Source organism: Chelonoidis abingdonii, chromosome 5, assembly GCF_003597395.2.
Source record: "Chelonoidis abingdonii isolate Lonesome George chromosome 5, CheloAbing_2.0, whole genome shotgun sequence".
NCBI classification, from domain to species: domain Eukaryota; kingdom Metazoa; phylum Chordata; order Testudines; family Testudinidae; genus Chelonoidis; species Chelonoidis abingdonii.
Window position 1 is genome coordinate 61,363,749 of NC_133773.1, and position 26,634 is coordinate 61,390,382.

The 26,634-nt window shown below is 37.4% G+C and overlaps 1 protein-coding gene across 6 annotated transcripts in view; it reads right to left on the minus strand.

Annotated features, from left to right (window-relative positions):
• Positions 1–26,634, minus strand: part of FBXW7 (F-box and WD repeat domain containing 7) — a 278,287-nt gene that overhangs the window by 37,219 nt on the left and 214,434 nt on the right. For 4 of the 6 annotated variants that reach the window (XM_032771269.2, XM_075066325.1, XM_075066326.1 and 1 more), the window contains 2 exons: positions 8,609–8,691; positions 4,973–5,114 (listed from right to left, as the gene is read on the minus strand). In XM_032771269.2, the coding sequence (XP_032627160.1) occupies positions 4,973–5,114; positions 8,609–8,691 (225 nt within the window). Of the gene's footprint in view, positions 1–4,972; positions 5,115–8,608; positions 8,692–11,373; positions 11,819–26,634 lie in introns of those variants that run through there. The other 2 variants (XM_032771273.2, XM_032771272.2) reach the window with 1 other exon arrangement.

The following is a 26,634-nucleotide window of genomic DNA, read 5'->3' on the forward strand; positions in this document are numbered from 1 at the left end:
TAGTTCATGGATTAGGGACCCAATCTTATGAGGATCCAGGGGCTTCTGTATAAATTATTTAGGTTAATCTTTCTATCTACCCAGTGGGACTCAGTGCTCCGTCTAGAAGATACCATCAGAGATGTTTAGTTTTGCAGCTCTCAAACTGTGGATTTGTCTCTCTAGAGATAACATGCTTGTTAACAGCAAAATTCTTTACAAATAAATAAATAAAGATTTATGTACACAGAGCCAATCCTTTACCTTTCTGTAAAAGTGCAAATTTTCAAAAAGTTCAATGAATAGAAGATTGTTGGGGGCGGAATACATCTGGACAAGGAGAAGAAGTCTGGAGATAAATGTGAGAAGGGAGGGACAGGCAGTCGAAACAAAGTTAAACTTTTTGAGCAGCATATTCCAGAAGTCTTGAGGTCTTTCTAAGTGTAGCCTTCATTCATTTGAGATCTACCTTACCATTCTCTCACTAGAAAGGAAAACCTATCATGACAACAGGCCGTAAAAGAGGCCCAGTTTGGGAATATTTTAATGAAGTTCCTCTACCTGTGGGTAAGACAGGCATGCGTGCAAAATGTAAACAGTGCAACAAAGAAATGGAAGGCCTGGTTGCCTAAATGAATCATCATCATGAGAAGTGTTCCTTCTCAGAAGGAAGCTATGTTGAAGATGATGAATGGAACATGTCTGAACATGCAGGATCTTCAGGATAGTAAACTTTTTTATTTCATACTTCTTTCTTAAGGGCTGCCTGTCTTCCTTCTGGACTATTCTTGAATTCTCATGTTTGAGCAAAAAATATAGTTGTTACTCTATGGTACTATCAGTTTAGATGCAGTTGTGATAAAAAATAAATAGCTGAAATAGGCAGATCTTCCTTTTACAATTTCACCTTTAAAGTAGTACTTAGTGTCAGGGAATGCGATGAGTAATACTAAATGAGCAGTATGGTAACAATAATTAAATAACTGCATTGACTTATTTTGTTTAGGAAACCCATCCTCAACACAGGATTCTGAAGACTATCCTCCTTCAAGATCACTATCATTTTCTATAGTTTCAGTGTTATCTGCCAATGATAGTGTTTCAATCACATCATGTATGTCACATAGCCACAGTATATCATCTGTACCAAAAAGAAAAAAAAAATCTCCATCATCGAGAAACAACCATAGGTAAGTTTGTGATAAGAACCAGCAGATTACAAAAAGAAGTAATTCATGAAAAAAATGCCCGGTTTGTTTATGCAACAAACTCTCCTTTCTGTATGACTGAGAACCCACACTTCATTAACGTGGGTCAGTCATTAATACCAGGATACAGTCCACCCAACAGAGCAGATGTAGCAGGCAAATTGCTGGATAAAGTGTATGAAAGAGAAATTGAGCAGTGTGAAAAAGGTCTAGAGGGTAAAATTGTTAACCTGAGTCTTGATGGGTGGAGCAATGTCCAAAATGATCCTGTTGTATGTGCTTGTGTGACAACTGAAGAAGGGAATGTCATCCCTACAGAAAACAATTGATATATCAGGAAATGAGCACATAGCGGAATATTCACAAGTAGTAGTAGTAAAACCTATAACAAACTGTGAAAAAAAATTAAAATGTCTAGTACGCAGCTTGGTCACAGACAATGCTGCAAATGTATCCAAGATGAGAAGAAATTATTTAGAAGAGTAGAGAGTCAAGCTAATAACATACAGTTGCAGTGCTCATTTGATGCACCTTCTAGCCAGAGACTTTAGTGTTCCAGAAATAAAGGGTAATGCTGAAATTGCAAAATACTTCTGTAACAACCACTTTGCAGCAGCTGCTCTGAAAAAAGTAGGAGGAACCAAGCTAACTCTCTCATAAGATGTGCAATGGAACTCAGTACTGGATTGTTCTGAGCACTATATTAAGAACTAGCCTAATCTGATGATGAATTGTGAACAAAATTGTGAAAAAACAAATGACACTGTTATAACCAACATTCTCAACATTGGGCTTAAGAGAAATGTTGAATACATACTGAGTATTCGAAACCTATTTCTGTAGCCTTGAACAAAATGCAAGGAAATAGCTGTTTTATTGCTGATGCTGTTGAAATTTGGAAGGAACTGAGTGAGATCTTAAAAAGAGACATATGCAATGACAGAGTTAAAATACAAGCATTAAAAACAAAAAACGAACGGGACAAGCATTATCTCCAGCTCATTTTCTTGACAATATTCTCAATACTCGGTACCAGGGTTAAACCTTAACTGCTGAAGAAGAGGAGTTGGCTATGATACGGACATCCAGCAATTATCCCTCCGTAATGCCAACTATAATAAACTCCAGAGCTAAGGGTGAACCATTCAAGAAATATATGTTTGCTGATGATGTTTTAAAGAAAGTCACACCAATGAACTGGTGGAAGTGACTTAAGCACTAGGATTCAGAGACTGTTGAAGTGATAATCTCACTTTTAACAGCAGTAGCTTCTTCTGCCAGTGTAGGAAGAATATTTTCTTCCTTTGGACTAATTCATTCCAAATTGAGAAATCATTTGGGACCTGAAAAAGCAGAAAAGCTTGCTTTTCTTTTCCAGATTATGAACAAACAGGAAAATGAAGGTGAAGATGACTAAGCTAACTGCAGAAGCCAATATTTTAAGTTTCTTATGTTGACCTGGCTGACACAGTCTATTTAGTTTTTTTTTTTTAATATTTCATTTAACTATTTTAGTTAAAAACAATTTTAACAAAAGCAAACCTGATTTTAAGAAACTTTAATGTTTAACTAAATTAAAAAATTAATATGCTTTTTTTGCTAAAATATTATGTTTGCTGTTGAAGGAAAAATTCAGAATACGTAACGTTATTTCAGTTAAATAAAACAATTTAAATGTCTGTCTAGTAATGTTGTCCTCCAAATACAGCATGGCAAGAAAATTCTCCAAATATTAATGATTAACCTGTTGAATTGGAGATACTTCACCTCTCAGTGACTTCATGAATATCCACTTCACTTACCTTTGGTAAATGAAATAACCAAACAATCATTCATTTTCTGATATAGCTGTAAAACTAATCTGAAAAGTTTTCAAAATAAGTAACTTAAAAAATGTATAGTGCATACCTTCTAAAAAATGAAACCTACATCTATCTCTGAGTTGTGAAGAATATGTATTAAGGTTATAACAACCAACAAGAATGCACTTTTATGTAGAAATCCATGATTACATTGAGTCTTCCTGACTAGTGATTTAAATCACGATTTAAATCAAATCCCCCCTGCTGTTTTTTGTATGTAGTTGTAGACTATGTGAAAAAGTAAATCAAGTACTTAAAATTACCAATAAAATACCTCTGTTGCGAAACAAACTAACTTTTGATAACAGAAAGTCTTTAACTGATTAATATTCAGGAGCTGTGTTGAAGTATCTGCTGTGTCTAGAAAGAAGCACGTGTACCATTAAAATCTTATTCTTGTGGATAAAAAACATCTTTCTAGGAAAAAAAATCACAAAAGCATACCTTTTAACAACTAAATTTGAATACTTATTGCTGCAAATCATTTAGTCTTCTCCACTTCACTTCAAAGTATGAGTTTTGTACGAATGGATTACATATTTGTAATTTATGAAGGGAGAGGTTTTTACTTTTTTTAAGGGCAAGAATTCGCATCTGATATTAGTTACATAATGAAATTATCATCAAATAATGCACATCGAGCAAGTTATAAAAAATGGTTTCCGCCTAAAACTGTGTATCAGAAAGTTTACATTGAACCTGTAAAAGTGATTGCTGATAATAACCGAAGCAATTTTTATATTTGCATTGGTCCAGCTCTTCTTTTTAGACTGTTACAGAAGTAATGTTCAGAAGCAAAAACATATTGCTTTATTGTTAATCAGTGGGTCGTTTTTTCATATTTTTAAACACACACATAGACATCTATGCAGGAGATATTCTACTTCCATTGCATTAATTTGGGGTGGCCAGCCTGTGGCTCTGGACCACATGTGACTCTTCAAAAGTTAATATGCGGCTCCTTGTATAGGCACTGGCTCCAGAGCTGTAGCTACAGGTGCTAACTTTCCAATGTCGCAGGGCATGCTCATTGCTCAAGTCCCCCACTCCACTCCTTCCCCTAAACCTGCCATGCTCTCGTTCTTCCCCCTCCCTGCCTCCTGCATGCCACGAAACAGCTGCCGGTGGGCAGGAGGCACTGGGAGTAGGGGGAAAGGGAAGCTGATGGGGGGCTGCTAACATGTTACTGTGGCTCTTTGGCAATGGACATTGGTAAATTCTGGCTCCTTCTCAGGCTCAGGTTGGCCACCCCTGCATTAATTACTATTCGTGCGTACTGTTTTATTTTACAGACTCTTTGTCAGTGTTGCTTTTCGTGTAGACATTGTTGACCAGACTACTGGAAGAGAGAAAAAAGTTCTCTTTTTTCTTCTTTTCAACTATACAAATATGCACAAGCCAAGAAAGTGATTAAAACACAGAATGGTAAGAATGAACATTGAGTTTCCTTTTCATCAGAAATATATTTTGTCAAATAACTAAGTTTTTTAAATATTATAAGCTAGAGTTCCCTCTATTCCACTTAAATTATCACATTTCTGATAAATTTAGTATCATAATCACACAGAGACTAACCATGCACTAAAGCTTACAAGTCTCAAAATGAACATCTTGTTAAATTCAGGCCACAATGGCAGCGGTGGTAACATGCTGGATAGATTTTGCAGAAAATTTCAAAGTGCTTAACAATAGAGTTTATTTTGGTAGCAAACCCAAGAAAGCAAAATTTTTGTGAATCTGTACAGTAACTAACTGGAATGGAAAACTGTATTTCCTTTAAAGTTGGTGCTCATTTATTTTGTCAAGACACATGGAATCAATGACAGACACTTTGGGGGTACATTAAGTTGGCTGTTTTTTCTTAAATCATGAAGGTGAACCATTCCAGATGTTATTTAGTGTCATGCTCTAGTTGCTGGTTACCTGAAACATTTTCAGCCATTCTTGAAGTCCTGTAGGTGGCTGGACAGATGTAATCCGGCGCCGTTGTTGTCCTTGGCCATTGGCTGCTCTCAGGTCCCCAAAAGTAGTAGGTGTAGCTGAACATGGCACAAGCCCAGTAGTGCTATGATACAAATAAGTGAAAGTCACAGAAATTATTGCATTATGAAAAATAAAATGTTTATATACTTAAAATGCTTTAGTACAGCAGTTACAAATGAGAATTAATATAAAATAATGTTTTGATTTTTATGTGAAATTACCCAGGCAACAACAGTTTGAACTTTGTCATTCAAGGAGTCAGCAACCTCACTCTCATCAATACAGCTGTTTCTATCATTCTAGTGTTCATCTTCCTGCCAGGAAAAAAATGAGTAGCATCCACTGAAGGCCAAATGAATACCACTCCATCAACTGGCCAGAAGGGAGTGCTTACGTAAGAGATGCAGTAAAAATATATCCTTTTCACTCAAGGAAGACCAAGTGTGTCATGTTTCCTGTGTGCCTGATCTCTGGTGATGTGGAAAGCAGGAGGTCACAGGTCTCAACTGTAATGGTAAAACATGTTGCTACCTCATTGTCAAACAATGAAATAATCCATTACCTAAGTCCCTGATACGTTTTGTTAGCAACAGGCTATTAATATTGTATAATGATAACAGAATAGTTTAACTTCAGTATATTTTACTGTATTTTAAAAGTTTGCATATTGATGGATTAACACCAGCCTCACAATTTTGGAGGGAGGGGGAGCTAGGAGGCAGTAGTTTTGCCCCATCTACACACAATTTTCTCACTCACATATTTAAAAGATCAGACACAGGAATATATGTTTCTGCCTGAGGTGTCTTTTTTTCCCCCTTCTTTCCTGAACTCCATCCCATGTGAGTGGTCTAAACTCCTAGAGAAGTCTACCCCAGTAATGTTGCCCAGCTTTCAATTTTCTCTCACCTTATCTTGTAAATGAAGCATTTTACATGATGTATGTCACTGATATAGTCCCTACTTACGTTATCTTGGATCACCTATTTAAAACATAATTATCTGTACAAACTATTGCAGAAGATGCAGAATTCAAATACACAGGAGATTCCTAAATATTTTGCTTTAATGTATTTAATATTTTGCAGTAAATCTAGTCCTTTAGCTGATTTGCTCTTCACAATTTCACTGGACAGAGCATTGCTGTAAACTGATGCAATACAGATTTATTTATAACTAACATTTATTTTAACTCTAATTTTGTTTTATTTTATTGTTTTATTTTTTCCCCAGCATGTACCAAAAATTTGCTTGAACTGATGAAGTTTAAAGACTGATAAGAATAGGTTTATTTCTTTACTTGATATTTCAGTAAGTTCTAATGTAAACAAAAGCTAATATGAAGCACTTTGTTTCACAGAACATTGTCATCTTTTAAGGACATTCAGCTAATGCAAATAACCCAATGGTTTTTTTTATGGGTGCAAACAAACCTCAGGTTCATCAGACCTGTGAGTCTTTCCTTCTAACAACAAGGAAAACACACAGAAACATTGAGATGCAAGAATTAAATCATTTTACCTAAACAATATTAAATATAATGTGATCAAGCGACTCAAAATATCAAGTCATAAGATTGTCCTATATTATTTATGAAAAAGGTTTTTTTCCTGTATATAAACTCAACCTTCTGAATTCCAATGGAAAGAAGACTTAGAAAAGTCAGACTTTTAAGTTAATCCATAATATTTTTAAAATCAATGACTTTTCTAATTCTGTTCACCACTGTGCAGAGGGCCAGCAAAAAGCCAATCCAACACTTCAGTTCAAAAATAAGATTGTGAATGAAGCTTATGTGGGATTTAACTGGTGCATATGACTTGTAGTGGTCCTGTGCACAGGAGCTGAATTCTACCCTTGGTGTGGGTGAACAAGCAAAGGCTATCTCTGTTTCTGAGAGACACCATTTTCACATCTTCTCACTATCATCAATAGGACTTAATATGGTCAACTTTTCTAGAAGGTAAGTCTCTACAGAGGCTAGCTTTTCAATGTTGGTGATAAAATGGGTTAGAAAATTAGACTCTTATTATAAACAACATGAAACATAAATGCTATCTTTAGGCTAGAGGTATTAAAATACATATTTTACGTAAATAAAATGCTTGGTGGCTATTTATTTTAATATAGGAGATGTTATACCTTTATTTAAACGTCTTTCTCTGCTACATTGGACTTTTTGGTTAGAACTGCAATAATCCACAACAGAAACTAAAAGCAAAATCTTTTCCCTTTGCAATCACATTAAACATGATCTTTGTTCATACTTTATTCTTTTTGTGTTTAGAACTTTCTGAATGTTTGTTTTCATTCTATTAAAACAGTCACATGTTCTAGGAAGCTGGACAAGTAACAGTTCCTCTGAAAACAAGTACATATATTTTGACAAACAGTATGCTTTACTGAATTGTCTTTTTTTTGTGGACACCAAGGACTGTGTCATGTGAGGAACTGTTACAGAAAGAGGCAGGTTTTTGGCAGAATGAGTTCAGAAAACTAGAACAATTGAAAAAATAATATACCAGCTAGAGAGATCTGGAAGTCAGAATGGTTGTATTTGCTCACTAACAAGATAAGGTCTGTTCTTTAATGTTGCCATTTACAAAATCAAAGACCAAACACAGAACATACTTTCCCACATTTTCTGAACTTTTCATTTGTGCAATAACCCTCTTAAAAGAAGAGGAGATGTATAAAACTTAATTTACACTTTTAAGATACATCCACAGTGACATATTCAAGAACTGACTTCCTAAGCCAGTTTTAAGTGGAAAGTAGCAGGAAAAGTTTTACAATGATGCAAATGCCAAAATGATGGCATGCAGAAGGACATCAGTGAACAATTATATCTAGTTGTTATGGCAACTACAGTAAGCACTGAGCATACTGTAATGTATGCATATAGAACATTTAAGATCTGATCTTTCGCAAATAAAATATACTTGCTAATTCAGAAATTGCCCTATTTTGCTCCCTTACTCATGCTGATTATTATCTTACTCTGCAAGGAGTCTCACTGAAATAAACGGAACGACTTGTGCACTAACATACTAATCAACATGAGTAAGGGAGAAGAACAGGGACTCAATAATACCATAGTGTAGGTAGCAAGCATTTTTCTGTAATTTGCTTAGGATCATACGTTCATCAGTTCTGTCTACATAATTTTCCACTCAAGTATTTCACTTGCGTTAATTGATACATTTGATCATATTTTGTAAAAGTCTTTCTTTTTACAAGTTCTTACTATTAAGTCCCTTTTAAAACTGTATTGATTTCACACTTCATTTTGAGGGATGCTTCTGCCTTGTAGAAAGCTCTTTGGAGATGGGCAACATATTGGAAATTGAAAGCAAACCTCAAAAGAAGAAATACAACTTTGGCTACTCTATTAAAACTCAACTTCAGTTTCCATAATTTTAACCACCTGAACTACATGCTAATAGGGATAATACCACCAGTTCTCTTCTGTAGTGTTAACATTTAAGATGAGCTATGATTCAAGTTGAGCAGCTGGAAAGACAGGATGTACACATAAGAAGCATGACCAGGTCATCTGTTATTACATTTAATTACCTCGTGTATTCTGAGACTTTGCAGGGTTTCTTTCCCAGAGAGAAAGAACGGACCTCGGAGCCATGGTCCAACTTTCTCTTCATCTGCAAGGTGGGGAGGGGAAAAAAAACCCCAAAGATTTAGTTGTACGACCAGCATAAATCATGTCTGTAATATCTAAAATGAACACATTTTTCCTTTTATTTTAATTCTGAATTTTCATACGAAACCTCCATTAATAAAATAATTTAAAATAATGTTCTAGTTTACAGCTAGAAGTAACAAAATGTGATATAGTTTTAATGAATAAGTATCTATTTTATGACTAAAATGTTATAACACTGCTACTTTGTGGACTACAGATACTTAAAACTACTGTCTTACTTTATATTTGGATGTAACTATCTAAAGGTTTATTTAAAAAACTGATCTTTGTGAAGTCTCTGGAAAGAATTCCATCCCTATTACTTCACTTTCATAGCTATTATAACTGTAAAGTCTGAAAGTGAGAAGTGGGTTACATTTTGGATCGTCTCTGTGCATTGTAGACCAAATGTATATTTTAGGCATTAAGACAAAAAAATTTCAAATACTTAAAAATGATTCATCTTAACATTTTTAATTTAATATTTCAAACATTTATGAAACAACATTGACTTAAATGAAATGACTTCAAGAGGCCACTGACATTTTTACAAAAGGAGTAGAATGAAAGAATAAAATCTAGTCTAGAATGTCACCCACAATTAGATATGATCAAAAAACAAATAATGAGCAGGGCAGCCGTTAAAAGGAGAAGCAAGTCTGCAAAAATTACCAAAGAGATGGAAACCAGTGAAAAGCATGTTCCTCCAGCCAAACAAATAAGGATTACTTGCTGCATATGCTGGTAATCTTCAACCACAGATTTTTGGACTCAACTAAGAAGTCATTTTATGCCAGAAAAAGATATGTTTTTATTGTAGGGAAAACATTTTAGCCATCAGTAGAGCAACAACAGCTATTGGCTGCAGAATGTATAAATGACCTGTGTATCAATTTGGACCTTAAATATTTGTGAGGGTTTTTAGCTTCTCTAATTTAATCTGTTAAAATGAATGGTTTTAAATTGATATCTTGGATATATAATGCTAAGTGGTTCTCTGTTTTTTAAAATGTTCATCTTTATGCTTGGATTCAACCATTTATTGTATCAGTCTTCCTTTCTAAAATGAACTGGATTCTCTGCAGCTATAAAAAATGTTTACATTAGAAACATTTTCCTTCAAAATACTCAGATATTTACATGTCATTTAATAAACATTCAATAAAGCTTTTGTATTTTGTTCCATTAGTAATTAAGAGAAAGGACTACAAAGGTTATACATACTCATTAAAAAAGAAAAACAGCTTGCCTTATAGCTAAACCTTGTTTTCTTGCCCATGCCTCACATGGGACACAATAACCATGTCACCATAAAAAAAAAATTAAACAGAACATCAAACGAAAAAAACCACATAACAAATCCCAAATACAAGAACCAACCCTCCCCACCCTCCCCCACTGCCCCCCAAATTGTTCTAAGCAACACTGAGAATAATGGAGACCATCTTTTATCATTGTACAGGAGCAGACAGCAAAACCACTGGAGGCATAAATCTAATTTGTTTTAGTATAATAGCATACTAGAGAAATCTTATAGTAGGAATCTTAACGAAGTATTTTAATGTTATAGGAAGTTTTTAATCTCAGTTAAAAATTAAACTGATTTTCCTGGGAGAATATCCTCACACCAATGCTTATATTTATCTTCTAGTTCCCTCTCTCAAAAGAAGAGATTTACTTTTTCAAAAGCAGAAATTGTTAGGTATAAGTAATATAATACCAGCACCAGTATAAACAGATATATACATTTATTCTTTTACAAGAGCATAGAAAATATTCAAATCAACATGCAGTCCTATATTTAATGACATCTCCAATTTCCTGTTTTCTCAATTATTTTAAGAAACTTTTTCATCTGTTCTTATCAGCTTAGTGACATATAGGTGCTTTCAGCACTTCACAGGATGCCAAGTAAATTCATTGACACAACTGCATTTACCATATAAGATACAACTTTTGTTTCCAGAAGACTGTTCTAGCAATAAATTTTAGTCTTCAAGATGATTTTTATGCGACTGAAAACTTGTATGAGAAATACCTGAGCAAACATCCTTGTGAAATAATTCTCTGTTAATATAAGTATAGAGTCCTTTAGACAGTGTTGATTTACTGAAATAACTGATCTTGCAGTCAAAATATGAAACTGTATTCTGCATCATAACCAGAAATACAGAGTGGTATCAAAGTCTTCCATAGCTCACTGCATTACATGTAAATATCAACACCATTACTTGCACCTTTTTGTACATTCACAGCAAAATTAAAATAAAATAAGCCTGAGAGAAATGGTAAGGTACAGAAATAAGATTTACTAAAGAACAGTTATCCATAAAGTGCTTTCAGGGTAATGTATAGATGAGCTGCATTTTGCAAGTCAAGCAGTTTATTTGAAAGTGAATTCTCAGATCAACATTTCACTTCTTATTCAGATTCCTAAAATAAAAGCTTTTTGCATCTCATTTAGCCATTTAATTATTTGCCTTCATTCACCACATTCACCGCGTAGAATAGAATGCCAGGCATCCAGCCACCCACCAAAAAGAGAAGATACTGCAGCCATCTCTAATGATACAGATTTTTTTCTCCCTTAACACAGACACACACACACACACGCTCAAACAAGAAAAAACAGATTACTTACTTTGTAAAAAATCATTTTTAAAGTGCCGTAAAAACCCATGTTTTCTGTATTTTTCCCCTTCAGTGATTCTGTGCCCCCGAGTGTCCGACTGCTTGGTAGTCTCTGACAATATAAACCTTTTTCAGGTAGGTATGTCACAGACTCTAATGTGGACATGCTCGGGCACGTCAGAAAAGGAAGATTAGGCAGCAGAACCAGCAACAAAACTCCACTGTAAAGGCAAATGAAGCTCAGTATCAAACCGCTTCTCAGGGCACATACATACATGCAGCTTGCTGGAGTAGAACTTGAGGGAATAATGAGAGAGGGGGAAGATTATTGGAGGAGACTATGCCCTGTCAAAGCCTTGACTTAACAGATTCCTCCCTTAGCAGCAGAGGATCAGATTACATCTTCCCTCGTTCACGGAATGGTGCAGTCCAACCTTCAGCAATGCAGGCTGCACATCAATTATATGGTGCTCAGCTCCGGGGAGCCTGTAAGCACAGAGTACAGGAAGGACTTGAACAGGAAATTAAATAGCCCCCACACCAATATTTGCCTCCTCAAACTTGTCTTCATCTTTTCTTTGAAAAATAAAATGCATTTTTTAAAGTAGCTTTGGAAGCTGGTGGAATGTTATCAAACCATTTTTTTATATTTGAAAGTGCAGCATGCTTCAGATTTTTCCAGCTGAAGCAAGAAAGCTCATTGCCACTAACTACAATTATAGTGTAGCCCTCAGCCAGTTAACTGGACTTTTACATTACTGCTTTCAGTGAACACAAACTAGTATTTAAAAAGCGCAGTTAATTTTAAAATAATTAGAAATATATTATTTGCCAAAAAGATATTTGAAATATTCTCTTAAATACACAATAAACTGGTTTGGCAAATTTAACACTTGCAACTTTTAAAATTGAAAATTATGTAATACAGATTAAAATATTTATTACTGTTGTGGCTAATCTGTAAAATTCAAGAGTATGTCCAGGTTTTCCTTGGAAGGCAGTCCTCCCAGTGCACCTTTAATATTCTGTGCATCCTCTTCCCAGAAAAATCTCCCTATTTTTAAAATTAGTTGAAGGTTATACGAAACCCCTCAAACATTAAAAAGCTTCTAACTTCTGCTTCTGGTGTCCACACACAAACTGTTTGATGGTTTCTCTCTCACACACTTAGAAAAATCTTAAGGAAAGCTTTGAATATTTCACACACAATTTTCCAAACAATGTTTTTTGTTTTACATTTACTTGATACAATCATCCTAACAAAATTGATACAGCTGGTCAAAAAAGTTTGGGAAGAAGAGACCTCACCTGACCAGTGGAAACATGGAATCATTATAAGATAAAGGGTGATCTTACTGACAGTAACAACTAGAGAGGAGCTATACTACTTTCTGTCCTAGGGAAACCCTTCTGTAGTATGATACTGCACAGGATGAGAGAGGCAGAGGATGCCAACCTTTGAGAAGAAAAGGGTGGATTCAGGCCCAAGACATCCCATGTAGATCAGATATTTACACTAAAGGTCCATCATACAAAAATGTATAGAATAGCAAGCTCCCCTTTCTTCATCAAATATTTTTATTTTCCAATGGCATTTGATAGCTTGCACTTACATACATTATGGAATATTTTTCAATCCTATGGAATCCCAGTTAAAATTGTCAATATTATCAAGGCCATGTACAGAGATGGAAAGTGTTCTGTGAGGGTGAACAACCAGACAACAGAGTGGTTCAGTGTGGATGCTGGCATGGAACAGGGCTGCGTTTTATCTCCGTTGTTGTTTGGCATTGCCGTAGATAATGATGAAGTGTATTACCAACACAAACACTGGTATAGCAACTTTGCTGATGATATTGTGCTATCCAGAGACACCCTTCAAAAGAGACGGACAGCGAGACTACTTGGCAAAAATAGCAAGTCAAATGATGCTGAAAATTAATTACGCTAGATCAAACATTACTGAAACCCAGTAATATCACATTACAAGGCAAAAATATCAAGAAAGTTGAACAGTTCATCTACCTGGGCAGCACCATATTAACCAAAGGAGACCTTAAGAGGAAATGAGATGTTAACGATAAGACAGGCAACTCAACATAGTATGGCAATCAAAGATATACAGCACTAGAACAAAACTGAGAATTTTCAGTTTAAACAATCTCAGGGATAATATATGGCTGCAAGAGTTGGAAATCTACTAAAACAGACTGAAAACTAGATGCCTTCCAAAATAAGTGCCTATGAAAGATTCTGAACATTGACTGCAAAGACTTCAGCACCAACAAAGAGATCTGAAATACCACCAACCAGCTCTTTCCAGGAAGCTCTGGATGTATTTGGGGCATGTACGCTGAATGACAACATAAAGATTCCCACACGAAACTGTCAAGTGAAAACCAACTGTTGTGAGGAAATGAGGGTATCCAAGAAAAATGTTAAGAACCATTAGCAGGGAGGGCAGAAGAGCCAATCTCAAGGAAGCAGCAGCAAATGACAGAAGAATGCAAGAGACTGGTTTCCATCCTGTGCACCAACATTGGCACAGGAAGGATGTACAAAATATATTTTTTCCAGTTTGTGAGAAATGTGGGTTTCTATAACCATTAAGGAGAACTGTACAATCAAAAGTTTATTAGATGTCCATTAGCCAAAGTGCATTACAGACATTTTGAGTTGCAGTGCAAAATCCAGGGGCAATGCCTAGATGAGAATCTTACTTCTCACCAGAAGTAGGATGATAACCCAAGGGGATGTCACTGATATTTTTAAAAGAGAACTTTCCCTGGAGCCTACTTGGAATGTCCATTTTTCCTATCAGTTAGAAGAGATCTGATAAATCGGGAGTCTTTCACCCCGCCCGCTCCCCTCCCCACACACACCTGGCCGAAAGAGATGAGGTAGCTTCTAGCTTCCTCTTCCTCTCATGAGAATGATTCTAAAACTCCTGAACAACTGTGTTGTTGCTCCTCCTGCTATACAGACGGTAAGAAAGTTTAGAGATGCCAGTCAAGGAGCAAAGTATCCCTTAAGCTCTGCATGCCTGCTCCATGTACCACAGAAGTTCTGCCTCAGAAAAGACATGCAATGCCAGAACAGCATCCTGTTATTGTCCATCTTCTATGTATTTATTTATATAGCTCCTAAACTGTAGCTAGGTGTCTCCCAAGTATTCACTGATTTACTCTCAACACCCATTAAATGGAAAAGCATCATCCTCATTTTACAGATGGGAACTGAGGCAGAGATTAAAATGACTTGCCCAAAGTCACAGGAAGTCTGTGGCAAAATGGGAATTCTACAAATCAAAGTAAATCAAGTTTGCCATGTATTCCCAGGAAAGAATTTTCCCAGTGGAATTCTTTGAGCCTAGGTTAAAGAAGGTAATTAGCATCTCTGAGCTGTAGGCTGAACAATCTGAGAATGCTAAGCCTGGCAAAAATACATTCAGCTGAGGCTCTCCAAAAAGAGCTTGTCATCGCTTGAAAGGGAGTAAAGGAAGAAACTATCCTCACAAAATGGCAGTTTCCCAGCAAAAGGAAAGGTCTAAGCAGACCCTAAACTGTTTCAGTATTCTAGAGGACAAACTAAGCTGGATATGGTTATGACAGACTGATAATATCCTGAACAAATCTTATGGAATTAAGATAAATTGTACAGAATTAAGCTAAAACTTACTGAATTAGGGTTAATAACTTTAGGGTACATTGTATTCAAATGAAATTGTGTATGTGTTTTTGTAGCATTGTATGGACCTTTAGTAGGAAGGAGAGGATGCTAATGAACTTCCTCTGTTACCCATTTTTGAAGCCACCCTTCCCCCATGGGAGATATACATGTGTATTAATTCAAAGTGGATTTTCCAGGATCAACAGACAAAAAAACAACCAACTAAACCCCAAAACATAACAGAAACCCCCTACAACTTTTGGATAAAAGCCTGGATTTTAAGTTGACCCAGGCCTTTCCCCTTGATCGAGCAAACGGACAGGATCTCTTGTCTATGGAGGGCCCCAATTCTTACGGAAGGATTGGAAAGACTTGGCCTAACTAAGAATGTAATCGACTTTGATGAACTTGTAACCACAAAAAAACCCCTTAAGTGGGGTGATGCCTCGTAAACTTATTAGCATGTGTGTAGGTTCTTTTAAGGTTTTAAATATGTTTTTTCTGTAATGCTTTTTACCTTAAGAATAAAGTAGGCTTGCTTAGAAAGAACTCTGTGTTAAATCATTTCTGCAGATATAAATTGGCACAATATTTTTGCTAGAAAATACATACTGAAGGCAGAGAACTGGGTAGCCTGGGAATACTCCTGTCAGATGGAGAGATACTTGGGTCTCCACCTAGAAAGGCAACAGCAAAGGAGCTGGAAATGGAAAGTAGATGCCCTCACTGAACCACTAAAAGGATATATAGGTGTAGTGGCCCTGAACTGTGACAGTGGCAACCACCATTGGGAAGACAGACTGATCCTTTCAGAGGGATATTTAACAAGATGGAGGGAAAAAATAAATGAGGTAATTGTTTGTTTGTTTTTTTAAATATCACATTAAGGAGAACTCTTTCAAATCTCCAGCTCCCTCTATGCTAAATCTCCTTCTCCTTTGTATGTTTTTCTTACAGTGGTCATAGCCTGATGCAGTGACCTAATGAAAAATATAAAAACATTGTAATAAAATCCACTAAAAAAAATATGCCAGCCGCCCTTTTCTAGTTCTGAGCCAGATCCATGGGCAACAACTCTGGAGCATGGAAAGAAAACTCTTGCATGAAGTGGATTCTGGCTTCTGCAAGATTGGTTGGCATTAAACTTTTCAGCAGAGCATCTGAAAGAACACATGCAGTGTACTTTGAGGAATGAACCTATGAGATAGTCACCTGCAATTCCCATTGGCTACAATGGGAGCTGATGAGGCACACCACTGCTCAGTAGAAAATGCCGAGACCAAGCTGAATTGAGGGGAAACAATTCCTTTTGTTCTTGTAGCCAAAAATAGTACAAAGGTTAGTCTGGTATAGACAGTGGTGCATATCCTCAAAAGGACAGACTTCATCTGGGCTCCTTCAAAAATATCAATTTGGTATTTCAACTTTTTTGCTTTCTTATGTATCATTATTTCGACTGTAATAGGACTCAAAGTGTACTAGGCTCTTCCCAAACATAGAGGAAGGCATAGCTTCTATCCCAACACATACACATTCTTATCTAGCTATGATTTCTGTGTAGTTCTCTATGGCTTTAATGAACAAGTACTTTGATTCCTTACACAACTATCTCCCAACTAAACTAGCCTTACTAATCATCTTAAACTCTGCCCATTAAATCTTGGCATTTATACTATTATCCATTAAGCCGCAGTGCTGTATATTTTATGAAAACAAAGTGGTCCTGAGCTGACTTCATATGTCAGATGTGAACAAAGTTGCATATGTCTCAGCAGACTTAACTCCTCCTACTCTAAAATATCTCAGGAGAAAGAAAAAAGGCACATGCTGGATGTACATGGAAGATTTAAGATCGCTGTTAAAGGAATAAACAACTATGAGAAGTAAAGTATCAGACGGGTAGCCGTGTTAGTCTGGATCTGTAAAAGCAACAGAGAATCTTGTGGCACCTTATAGACTAACAGACGTTTTGCTAGTCTATAAGGTGCCACAGGATTCTCTGCTGCTTTATGAGAAGTAAGTTAGCACCTGTAATGTCAGGGTAGAAACAAGCAGAGGATATTATTGCTATGTGGATTAAAAAATTGCATAGTGGAGCCACTTAAAACCATGGATTTGCGTCTCCCTGTAAATCTGCTAACTCACTCTGGGAGTAGTAAATTCTCAGCCACAACAGGGAAAATGTATCAACATGGACAAGCCCTACCCATTTACTAAAGATTACAAGATTGACCTTATCGCCTAGGTGGATGTACTTTTCAACAAAATGGGCTCCAGGGTGAGATAGTCAAGTAATCATTAGCAGTTTTCTTAGAGGTTAAAGTGAAGTTCTGTGTTTCTATTTTACTTTTCCATTTTCTTCTCTTCTGGTACATTACTGATGATTACTTTCCCCCACTACTCATGATTGCCAGTGATTCTCTGATAAAACACCCCCTTCCCCCACAAAACTTGCTTTACCTGTTAATTTCTTTACTTGAATCATGACTATTAGCTCAAAGAGTCACCATTTGCCATATTTTATCACACAATGGAAACTTAGTTTCACAGATATTACTTAGTCTAAATACAGGGTGTCATACTACTTATTCTAATTATATGGGGAAAATATATGGAAAGCTAAGAATTGGCAAATGCAAATGTTTTAATGGTGACCACTGTATCTGGCAATCTAGTTCCCTTCCTTTTTGAAGAAGACAGGAAACATACATACAAACATAGTCTACTAAGGATTGTTGTGCCAGCCAGAGTGACTATGAGTGATGGCACTGAACAAGGTGTTGTGCAACAAAGTTCCCATATCTGGCTCAATCCTACAAATCCATGAATCTTTGAGCAGCCCCCGGGTGGCACCAGGTAAGGTCAAGGGATGGCGAAACACACCTACTCTTCCGCTGCTAGGGTGGTTTGAGAGGGCACAGGAGAGAGAACAAACAGATAATACCCATTTTCATCTTTGCCTGACATGCAATAGTCTTCAAAACCAATTGTGAGTTTCCATTCTCTAGAAACACCCATTATTCTGAGGCCTAGTTAATCAATCTTCCCTCCACACAACTAGCATACTATATTACAACTGAAGCAGACTACCCACAAACACACTTTTAAAACTTCCTTCCGAAGAGAAAAAAATAGTTAAGTAAATATCTATATTTCACAATTCATATGTACTCAACATCAGCAAACGTTTTCTATCTCAGAAGACAACTTTTAAAAAACCACCTAATTATTACAATTCACAACAAATGGAAAAATTTCTACACCAAAATTACACAGTTTCCAGCAGAAACAAAATCTTATTTCTCAGTCAGTACTGCCAGCTCTCTTAATTAATCAAAATTCACATTGTCCGATCCTTTTCCTGTTGGCAACATTTCTAGAACCTTTAACATTTTGTTATGTGGCATCTTGTAATTAAGACTGTCTATTACTTCTAATGAAAGACTAGACTGAATTACACAAATCACCCACAGAGCTATATAATCCCCAGAAGGACAGAGATTACAGTAAAACATTACACTATAGAAAGAACATTCCAGTTTTGGTTGTAGGAACATTTTCTGAATGGAGAGACCCTGTGACACTCTCACTAAGGTACTATACAATTAGCATTAAAGTTCTATTGGTGACTTTTGTAACTTTAAATTTGTTTTATTATTCAACAGTGGCAAAGCTAACTGAGTCCTCCTCCACTCAGGGAACAAACCCTGAGTCAGTTCCCACGCTTAGGTGACCTATGGTCAGTGTAGGACATCTCTCTCCAGGGAAAAAGGCTCTGTGCCACCTTTGCTTCCCCATGACCCTCTGCTCTAAATTGCAGGAGACAGAATTCCACACTGTCCTTTAGCTGAGATTACAACAGTGCAATGCATTCTGGCCCTGCTCTTAGCACTTCCCTCCTGTACACAACCTACATCCAAGCTACAGGTAGGGGATGTGGGTTGTGTACAGCCATCAACCACCCAGGGAGTCCCTCTCTGTCAGAGTAATCCCTGGCTGCCCTTCAAAGGCGTTGCAAAGATGAGAGAGTCAAGGGCCAGGTTCTGACCCTTTGCATATATTCTGAAATGTTTTATGTGTCCAGCTGAATTTGCTGACTGATCCTTATTTAAAATACAATTATCATTGTTAAAAAACTGGGATCAAATTGCCCTTGAATAAAAGCATCTGTATTCCTCTGACTTCAGTGGGAACGACATGCATCTGTGATTCCCCTATTAAACCTTACTGTGTGCGACTTTCTCCAAAGGTTTATAACTTTGCCAAATCAACACTGATTGTGACCAGAACACTCAATGAAGATTACTTTCTCTGCCAAATTACAGCTTTCTGCATCCATATTTCAGTTACAGAGCTCATTTACAAAAAGTCACAAGAATTTGTATTTACAGGGAAAAAGTATATTTTCTCCTTGAACACAAGTGGCTCAACTGTTTTTGCTCAGACTTAAAGAAAAAATATCATGCTTGAGCAGAAATAAGGCCTGTCTTCAAACTGCAGCCTGAAAGATGAATGTGTTGGAAAAATATTAATTTCTATTTCCAGTTGATTAGAATAAGAAACACTCCAGCAACCTCAACTATAGAAGATACCAGTGCTCCATTTAAAATGTTTGCTAACAGTTCCTGTATACAGTAAAGTATGTGGATTGTTCGGAAATACAAATTAAACCCTAAATTTATAAAATTGTTCCTCTCTCAATCTCTTCAATACTAGGGATGTAGAGAGGATGAGCAGTGGGGTTAGCGTTCATAGCACAAGAGACTGGAGATTGAGCCAAGAATCTCAGCTGAGGCACAACCAAGGATTAAATGGGTACAAAGACTGAACTTTTGCACTATTAATAAAAAAACCCCTTCACTAAAAAAACATTAATAAGATTGCAAAGTCAAGCACACAAAAGTTAGGAAATGCCAGAATTTTAAGTATTTGATTACATGACCACATACTACTTTTATCCACAGAATCCCAGCCTCATTCAGTTCACAGGATAGATAGTGCTCATTTAATGAGCACTTATTTAATATTTTGTTTTATGCTCATTGTTCAGTGGGTGGCCTCATGTCTTATTTAACTGCACACTATTCAAACCATGATCTGAAGTCAGAATTATTAACTTCCTCATGAGTCTCTCCATGGCACTCATCCCTATCTCTCAGTGCTTCATAATCTAATTTATCTTCTTAACACCCTGTGAGATGAAGGGGCAGTATTATCCCCATTTTATACATAGGTTGCTAAGGCACAGAGACAAAGGTCAAAAGTGTCTGCTAATTCTGGGTCCTTAAATTTAAGATGCCTAGGGCCTGATTTTCAGATTACTTAGCATTATATAGCATTTTATATATTCAATCACAATTCCCACGGACTTCAGTTGCCTTTGTGAGTGCTCAGCATTTCTGCAACTCAGACCCCTGGGTATCAAGTTGGACACTCAAAAAGTGAGGCGCACACAATTAGTGACTACCTGTAAAAAGTTTGATTTAAGTGACCTGCCTATGACATAGGAACTCTGTGGCAGAGGCAGGAGAGAATCCAATCCTCCAGGACAGCATTCAACTAGCTTAACCGTGAGACCCTCCTTTGTTTTATAGCAATCCCCTGCCTCATTTACTACACACCTTCCATCTTCTGCAGCAAACAAAGCAGCAGCCCTGCGGACAACTGCCTCCTTCACTTAACAACCCATCTTGTGCTCGCAGTGAAGCAGGGTCCTGTGGCAAATGTGATCATATAAAGACAGCACCATAATTAGGTTTCAAGAATTGTATTTTTTATCAGTAAATGTCAGTAAACATTGATTTCACCACACAAACTGACAAAAAAATTCCATCAATAATATAAATTTATACACAGGTAAAGAAAAATACTGCTTGAGAACTTATCAGAGTTTGATTTAAGAATATTTACTGTGTATACATTGACCTTTGATGTTGACAATTTGTGTTTGAATGGTTATAAACCTTTAAATTTTTGAATCTGTCTACTGTCACTAAATAATTATTGTCTGACCCCCTCATAATTTTTCACACCTGTGAAATTTTAAGTTGATAAAAAATGTAAAAAGCTTTAACCATATAATTTTGTGTTACTGTGAAAATAAATATCAATATTAGCCATCAAAACTATTTGAAAAATCAAATTCCACCAAACCTAATTGTAATGCATATGCACAAGGGGGCTAAATTAAGATAACCCTATGTCTGGCATTTCCTAACATGCATGCTTGTCTTTGCAACCTTAATAATGTTTTAATGTTGTTTTTTGTGTGTAATTTCCTAGGTTTTTAAAAAAGCAAACTGAAAAAAAAAATTCCATCATATCGCATCATATTGACACCCACATGGGTCATCAGCAGGGTTGCAATTTTCAGTTCAACTACTCAGACCTCCGACAGATAAGCAAATGGAATAACTGACAGCAACAGAATGTTGTCATCCTCCATATGCATCAGCACTAAAGGGGGATGAAAGAGACACTTTGTCGGTGAGTGTCACAGATGTTTCCTGACAGCAGAGCCATGATGATATTCAGGAAACTTGGGTTCCAACCCAGGCCCTGCAGGGATGTGTGCTCTAGTGATCACAGACCCTTCTGCCCATTCCTGTCAAGCCTGACTCGCTTACCTGTCCCGTCCAACTCATTCCTGTTCTGACTCTTTTCCCACCTCAGTTCTTAGTCCCAATCCCAATCTACTTGCCTCACCGGTCCCATCCTCCACACCTCAGGCTTCTCATCCCCAGTCTCCTTGCCCAGACAGTCATAGTCTCCCTCCTGGCTCACTCTTGGAACCACAAGCTCCTCCCCATCACCAAGTTGCAGTCTTCTTGCCCAGCCAGTACCAGTACCTCCTTCCAGCTTCTCATCTGATCTCTTTTCATGCCCTCTACCCACTGGTTTCCAGTCCTAGTCTCCCTCTATGGATCCTCATCCAATATCAGTCTCTCTTCCTACCTGCTCTCTGATTCCTTTTCCATTTCTTCCCCTTCCTAGCTCTTTGTACCAGTACCTTTGTCTAGCCAATCCCAGTTTCCTGCACTGCAACTCCTTGTTAGAGCTGTATCCCATCCCTCCTCACCCCCTGCAACTGGTTCCTAGTCTCAAGTCTCCTTGTCCAGATAATAGACTCTCTCCCCCATCTCCCCATTTGATCTGTGTCTCCACCATTTTCCTCACTGGCCCCCAGGCTCAGTCTCCCCTGACCCGTCTCCCAGTCCCAGGTTCCTTGTCCAACCAGTTCCAACTCCCCACCCCAGGTTCTAGTCCCAGTCTCATTGCCCAATAGTTCCCAGCTTCCTCTCACCACCCTTTAGATCCGATTATCAGCCTCCCCAATCAACCAGCCCCTGCCTCACTCTCCCTGCTAGCTCACAGTCCTAACCTACCCACCAGGCTTCCTTTCCAGTCTTCTTGCCTAAGCATTCTCAGTTTTTCGCCCTTATCCAGTCCCAGTCTCATCAGACTCCTTGTCCTAAACTATTCCTTTGCTTCCCCTCACAGTCCAGCTTTCTTCAGCTCTGAATTCAAATCAGGCATCTTCCTCCTTCATGCTGCCTAGGTGCCAGCATGGGTGGTGGTCACCAAAAGCATAGCAGAAACAGACTTCATGCTGACAGTTCCAATACAGGGGAGGTCCAACTTTGCTCAGATGCTCTGTAGTGATGCTGCCTGTGCAGCCCTATCATACGTAACATCTGAGAGGGGATGGAGCATGCTCATTCGCTACGTGGGGATGGTGCATGTGCAGTCTGGTCAGGACTGGGAACTAAGAAAGGCTCAAGGATGCTCAGTGAAGATGGGATCTTTATACAGATTTCAGCTGCTAAAATCTCTGAAGTCTCTACTGAGCATGTGCAAACTTGTGATTTTTGGAAAGGCTTATAACTTGGCCAAATTTTGGGAGATTTTCATGAGGATGTCACACTGCACATCCTTGATAAAAAAAAAGCCACCACTCTGCCAAAGTTCAAGTACATCCTCCAAAGCATGTTGAAATTGGCATTTGCAAAACACATTAATCTGAGACAAACACCTGTTATGGAAAATTTGAACCTGAATGGTTAAAGTTTGTTAAAGTTATAAGCAACTGAAAATAGAGTCGTAAATGGGAAGTGGGAGGCATCCTTAAGAATAGGCAGTGCTATCATCCCTCCCCCCATTTTCTATCTTAAGACAAGGCTTTATAAAATATTAATCTCCTGGGAAGTATACTGTTATCCCCAGAGAGAAACTGAGGACAAAGTGATATGTCCAAATAGTCACCATAAGTCTGCAGGAGGACAGAGAATAAAATGTAAACATCTTTACTCTCTGTAAGTACTTAAGCTGTTCATTAACACTGCTACCTTTTAAAATTAAATGCACAGTGCTACTTAGAATTAATTTTGTACATATTTAAATAGAACAGTCACACTTTCTTAAAATATCTTTATGTAACATGTCTGCGCATATTAGGACAAGAGCAATTTAGCACGTATAAAATGCCTCAGAACAATTTTTTTCATAAATACTAATTTCCCCCTATCTTGCTTTAGAATCTCTGGCTGATTGTAACCATTAACTTTAACTTTACTGTTAATGTATGATATGGTATACTACATATACTCCACCTGCCTCCTTTTGCCTTCTGAAAATGCATACACACACTATAGCATGGAGGAAGGAATTCAGTTTTCTTCCATATGCCTATGATCTTCCTGATTTATTGCCATAATAATCTTCTCCTCTCTGCAAGGGCAGAGGAGAAACCTACCACAGAGCTAGGTTCCTTGCCCTAAGTGTGCTCTTTGGACCATGGGGAGACAATTCCCAACCTTTACGCAGCAGAAAGGAATGCCAAGCATGCTGGGGTCATACAAAACCTTTTGAAGCCTCTCTAACCCATTGTCATTAACCTTCTGCTGTATTTCACATCAAGAAGGGCTGCAATTGGAGCTGGCAAGCTAGCGAACCTGTCCAATTTATATGAAAGTCATCTGCAAACCAGTGCCTTGAGTCAGGAAATAGTTTCTCAGACTTTTCTGTCTATACAAGGGAGGAACAGGACACTATCACGGGTAAGTATTTTACAATCTAGAATGAGGACATAGGATTGATTTTTGCACTGAAATGTAGCATTAAATAGGAAAGAATAGAGATGAATACTCTAGTCCATTGAACTCCCAGAATAGATATTGAAAAGCGAGACTTCTAAGAAAACAAGATCAGTCTCAAACAAATGGCCTCTTTGCAGGTGTTATTTTAGCATTAAAAGAAAGTTTCAAAAAGTCCTACCTCAATAAAAGATACAGAAAATTTGCTAAATATCAATAGCTTTTTATTGTCTGTATTGGGAGACCATTTTAATCAAGAAAAAGTAATGTTCCTTTATTCAGTTAAAAACATTAATACCATGAAGTAAATCTCTCAAAGAAACAGATTCTACCGGAGAAAAACTGCATGTTGCAGACTTTTTACATCCACAGGCATTACATATTTAACCATTTCTCCAGTACTTCTAAAAACTCATCAGCCGAAAGCTAAGCAATTGATGCTTTCCCTAAACAAAATCCATTCAATGTTGAATAAACAGTGAGTCAAGTAACTATATTCCTGTTTTCGGAAAGCCTACAGTTTGTTTTTCACAGACATGCTAAAGTAAATTAAAGATTTCAGCAATATTTGGTTTACCGTTCTGTTCATTTTGTAATCACAAAATTAGATAGCAAACATTGTTTTAAAATTTGTAATGTTATGCAGCTTCTTAGTATTCCTTTAATCCAGTCACTTAACTGAATTTGAGTCACTTACATTGCTGATTTACCAAAGCAAAACAAAAAGAAACCCTAATGAGATACTACAAATTAAAACATCTGAGGAGAGTCTGACCTACCACTCTGGCAGACTACCTACGAATATTTTGCCCCTTGCAACTTAAATTATGTTTAAAACTCTAGAAAATACACAAAACTATTACAAATTATTCTTTCAAATCAATTTTCAACTGCATACAAATATAGTTTATACAAAGAGCACAACAGGTAGAGGTGTCAAATTTTATCTAATTTATTCCCTTTATTCATGCAACAATTAAAGCAAGTAAGCTATGAGTATGCTCAAGCAACTACCTTTACAGCAATGCCAGAGCTACTCCAACAAATCTCAACCAGCCAGATTAAAGCGTAGAAGACCTATTGATAGTGAAAAAAGTTTTGAATGTAATGTTGCACCAATATACTAATTTAGCACTGATGGAATCTGTTTACCAATCCCCTCACCAGTTAAAAACTGGAAAGGAAGAGAGTTTTTGTGCTGCATGTGTCACATTCTCCAGGCAGTGATACTCAACAAAAGGAGGGAAGAGTGTAAGAGAGTCAGTTCCTACCCTCTGCCTGCTGCTCCTCTTTCTGTCTCCATTCTCAACTCCCCCTTCTCTAGCCAGCAAAAGTCTGGAGACATTTTCCTCCATCTCCTGATCTTTGTGCTCACCCTCATCCCTCATTTTCCTCTGGTGTACAAGCATACTTCAGTCTCTCCTTCCTTAAACCTGCCCAACCCTTGACCCTACTTGCTTCTTCAACTATCATCCCATCTCCCTTTCATTGATAAGCTCATTAAATGTACTATCTCCAGTCGCTGTTTAGAGTTCCTCTCCTTCAATTCCATCTCAGACCCTCTGCAATTCAGCTTCCGTCCCTTGCGTTTCACTTAAACTGCTCCCACCAACTCTCTAACTATCTTTTCTTGGCCAAAGCTCAGAACCAGTACTCGATCTTTATCCTCCTTGACCTGGCAACCATGAACAGGCTCTTATTGAAATCTTGTCCTTCACTGGCTTCAGTGACTCTGTCCTCTGTTGGTTCTCCTCCCACCTCTCTAATCACTCCTTCAGCATGTCCTTTGACAGATCTGCATTATCCCCTCCCCCAAACTTTCTGTGGGACTCCACAGGACTTTGTCCTTGGTTCACTTCTTTTCTCCCTCTACACCTTACGTCTGGGTATTCTTACCCGCAGATTTACCTCTCTATTGCGGACATTTCTTTTTCTGTCAAAAATTAAAATCTTGGTCTGTCTCTGACATAGAATCATAGAAATATAGTGCTGGATGGGACCTTGAGAAGTCATCAAATCTAGTCTTTTGTGCTGTGGCAGGAGTAAGTAAATCTAGACCATCCCTGACAGGTTGTTGTCTAACTTGTTCTTAAAAACCTCCAATCATGGGAATTCCACAGCCTGCCTTGAAAACCTATTCCAATGCTTAACTACCCTTATAGCTAAAACAGTTTTCCTAACATCTAACCTAAATCCCCCTTTCTACAAATTAAGCACATTACTTCTTGTTCTACCTTCAGTGGACATGGAGACAATTCATCACAGTCCTCTTTATCACATTCCTAAACGTGCCAGATGAGTTATCAGGTCCCCACTCGCCCAATCATCTCTTCCCAAAACTAAACATGCTGTTTTTTTAACCTTTCCTCATGCGTCAGGTTTTCTAAATCTTTTCTCATGTTTGTTGCTCTGCACATTTGTCCAAATCTTTCCTGAAATATGACCCAAGAACTGGACCTAGTACTTCAGTTAAGGCCTCACCAGTATCAAGTAGAGTATGACAATTATCT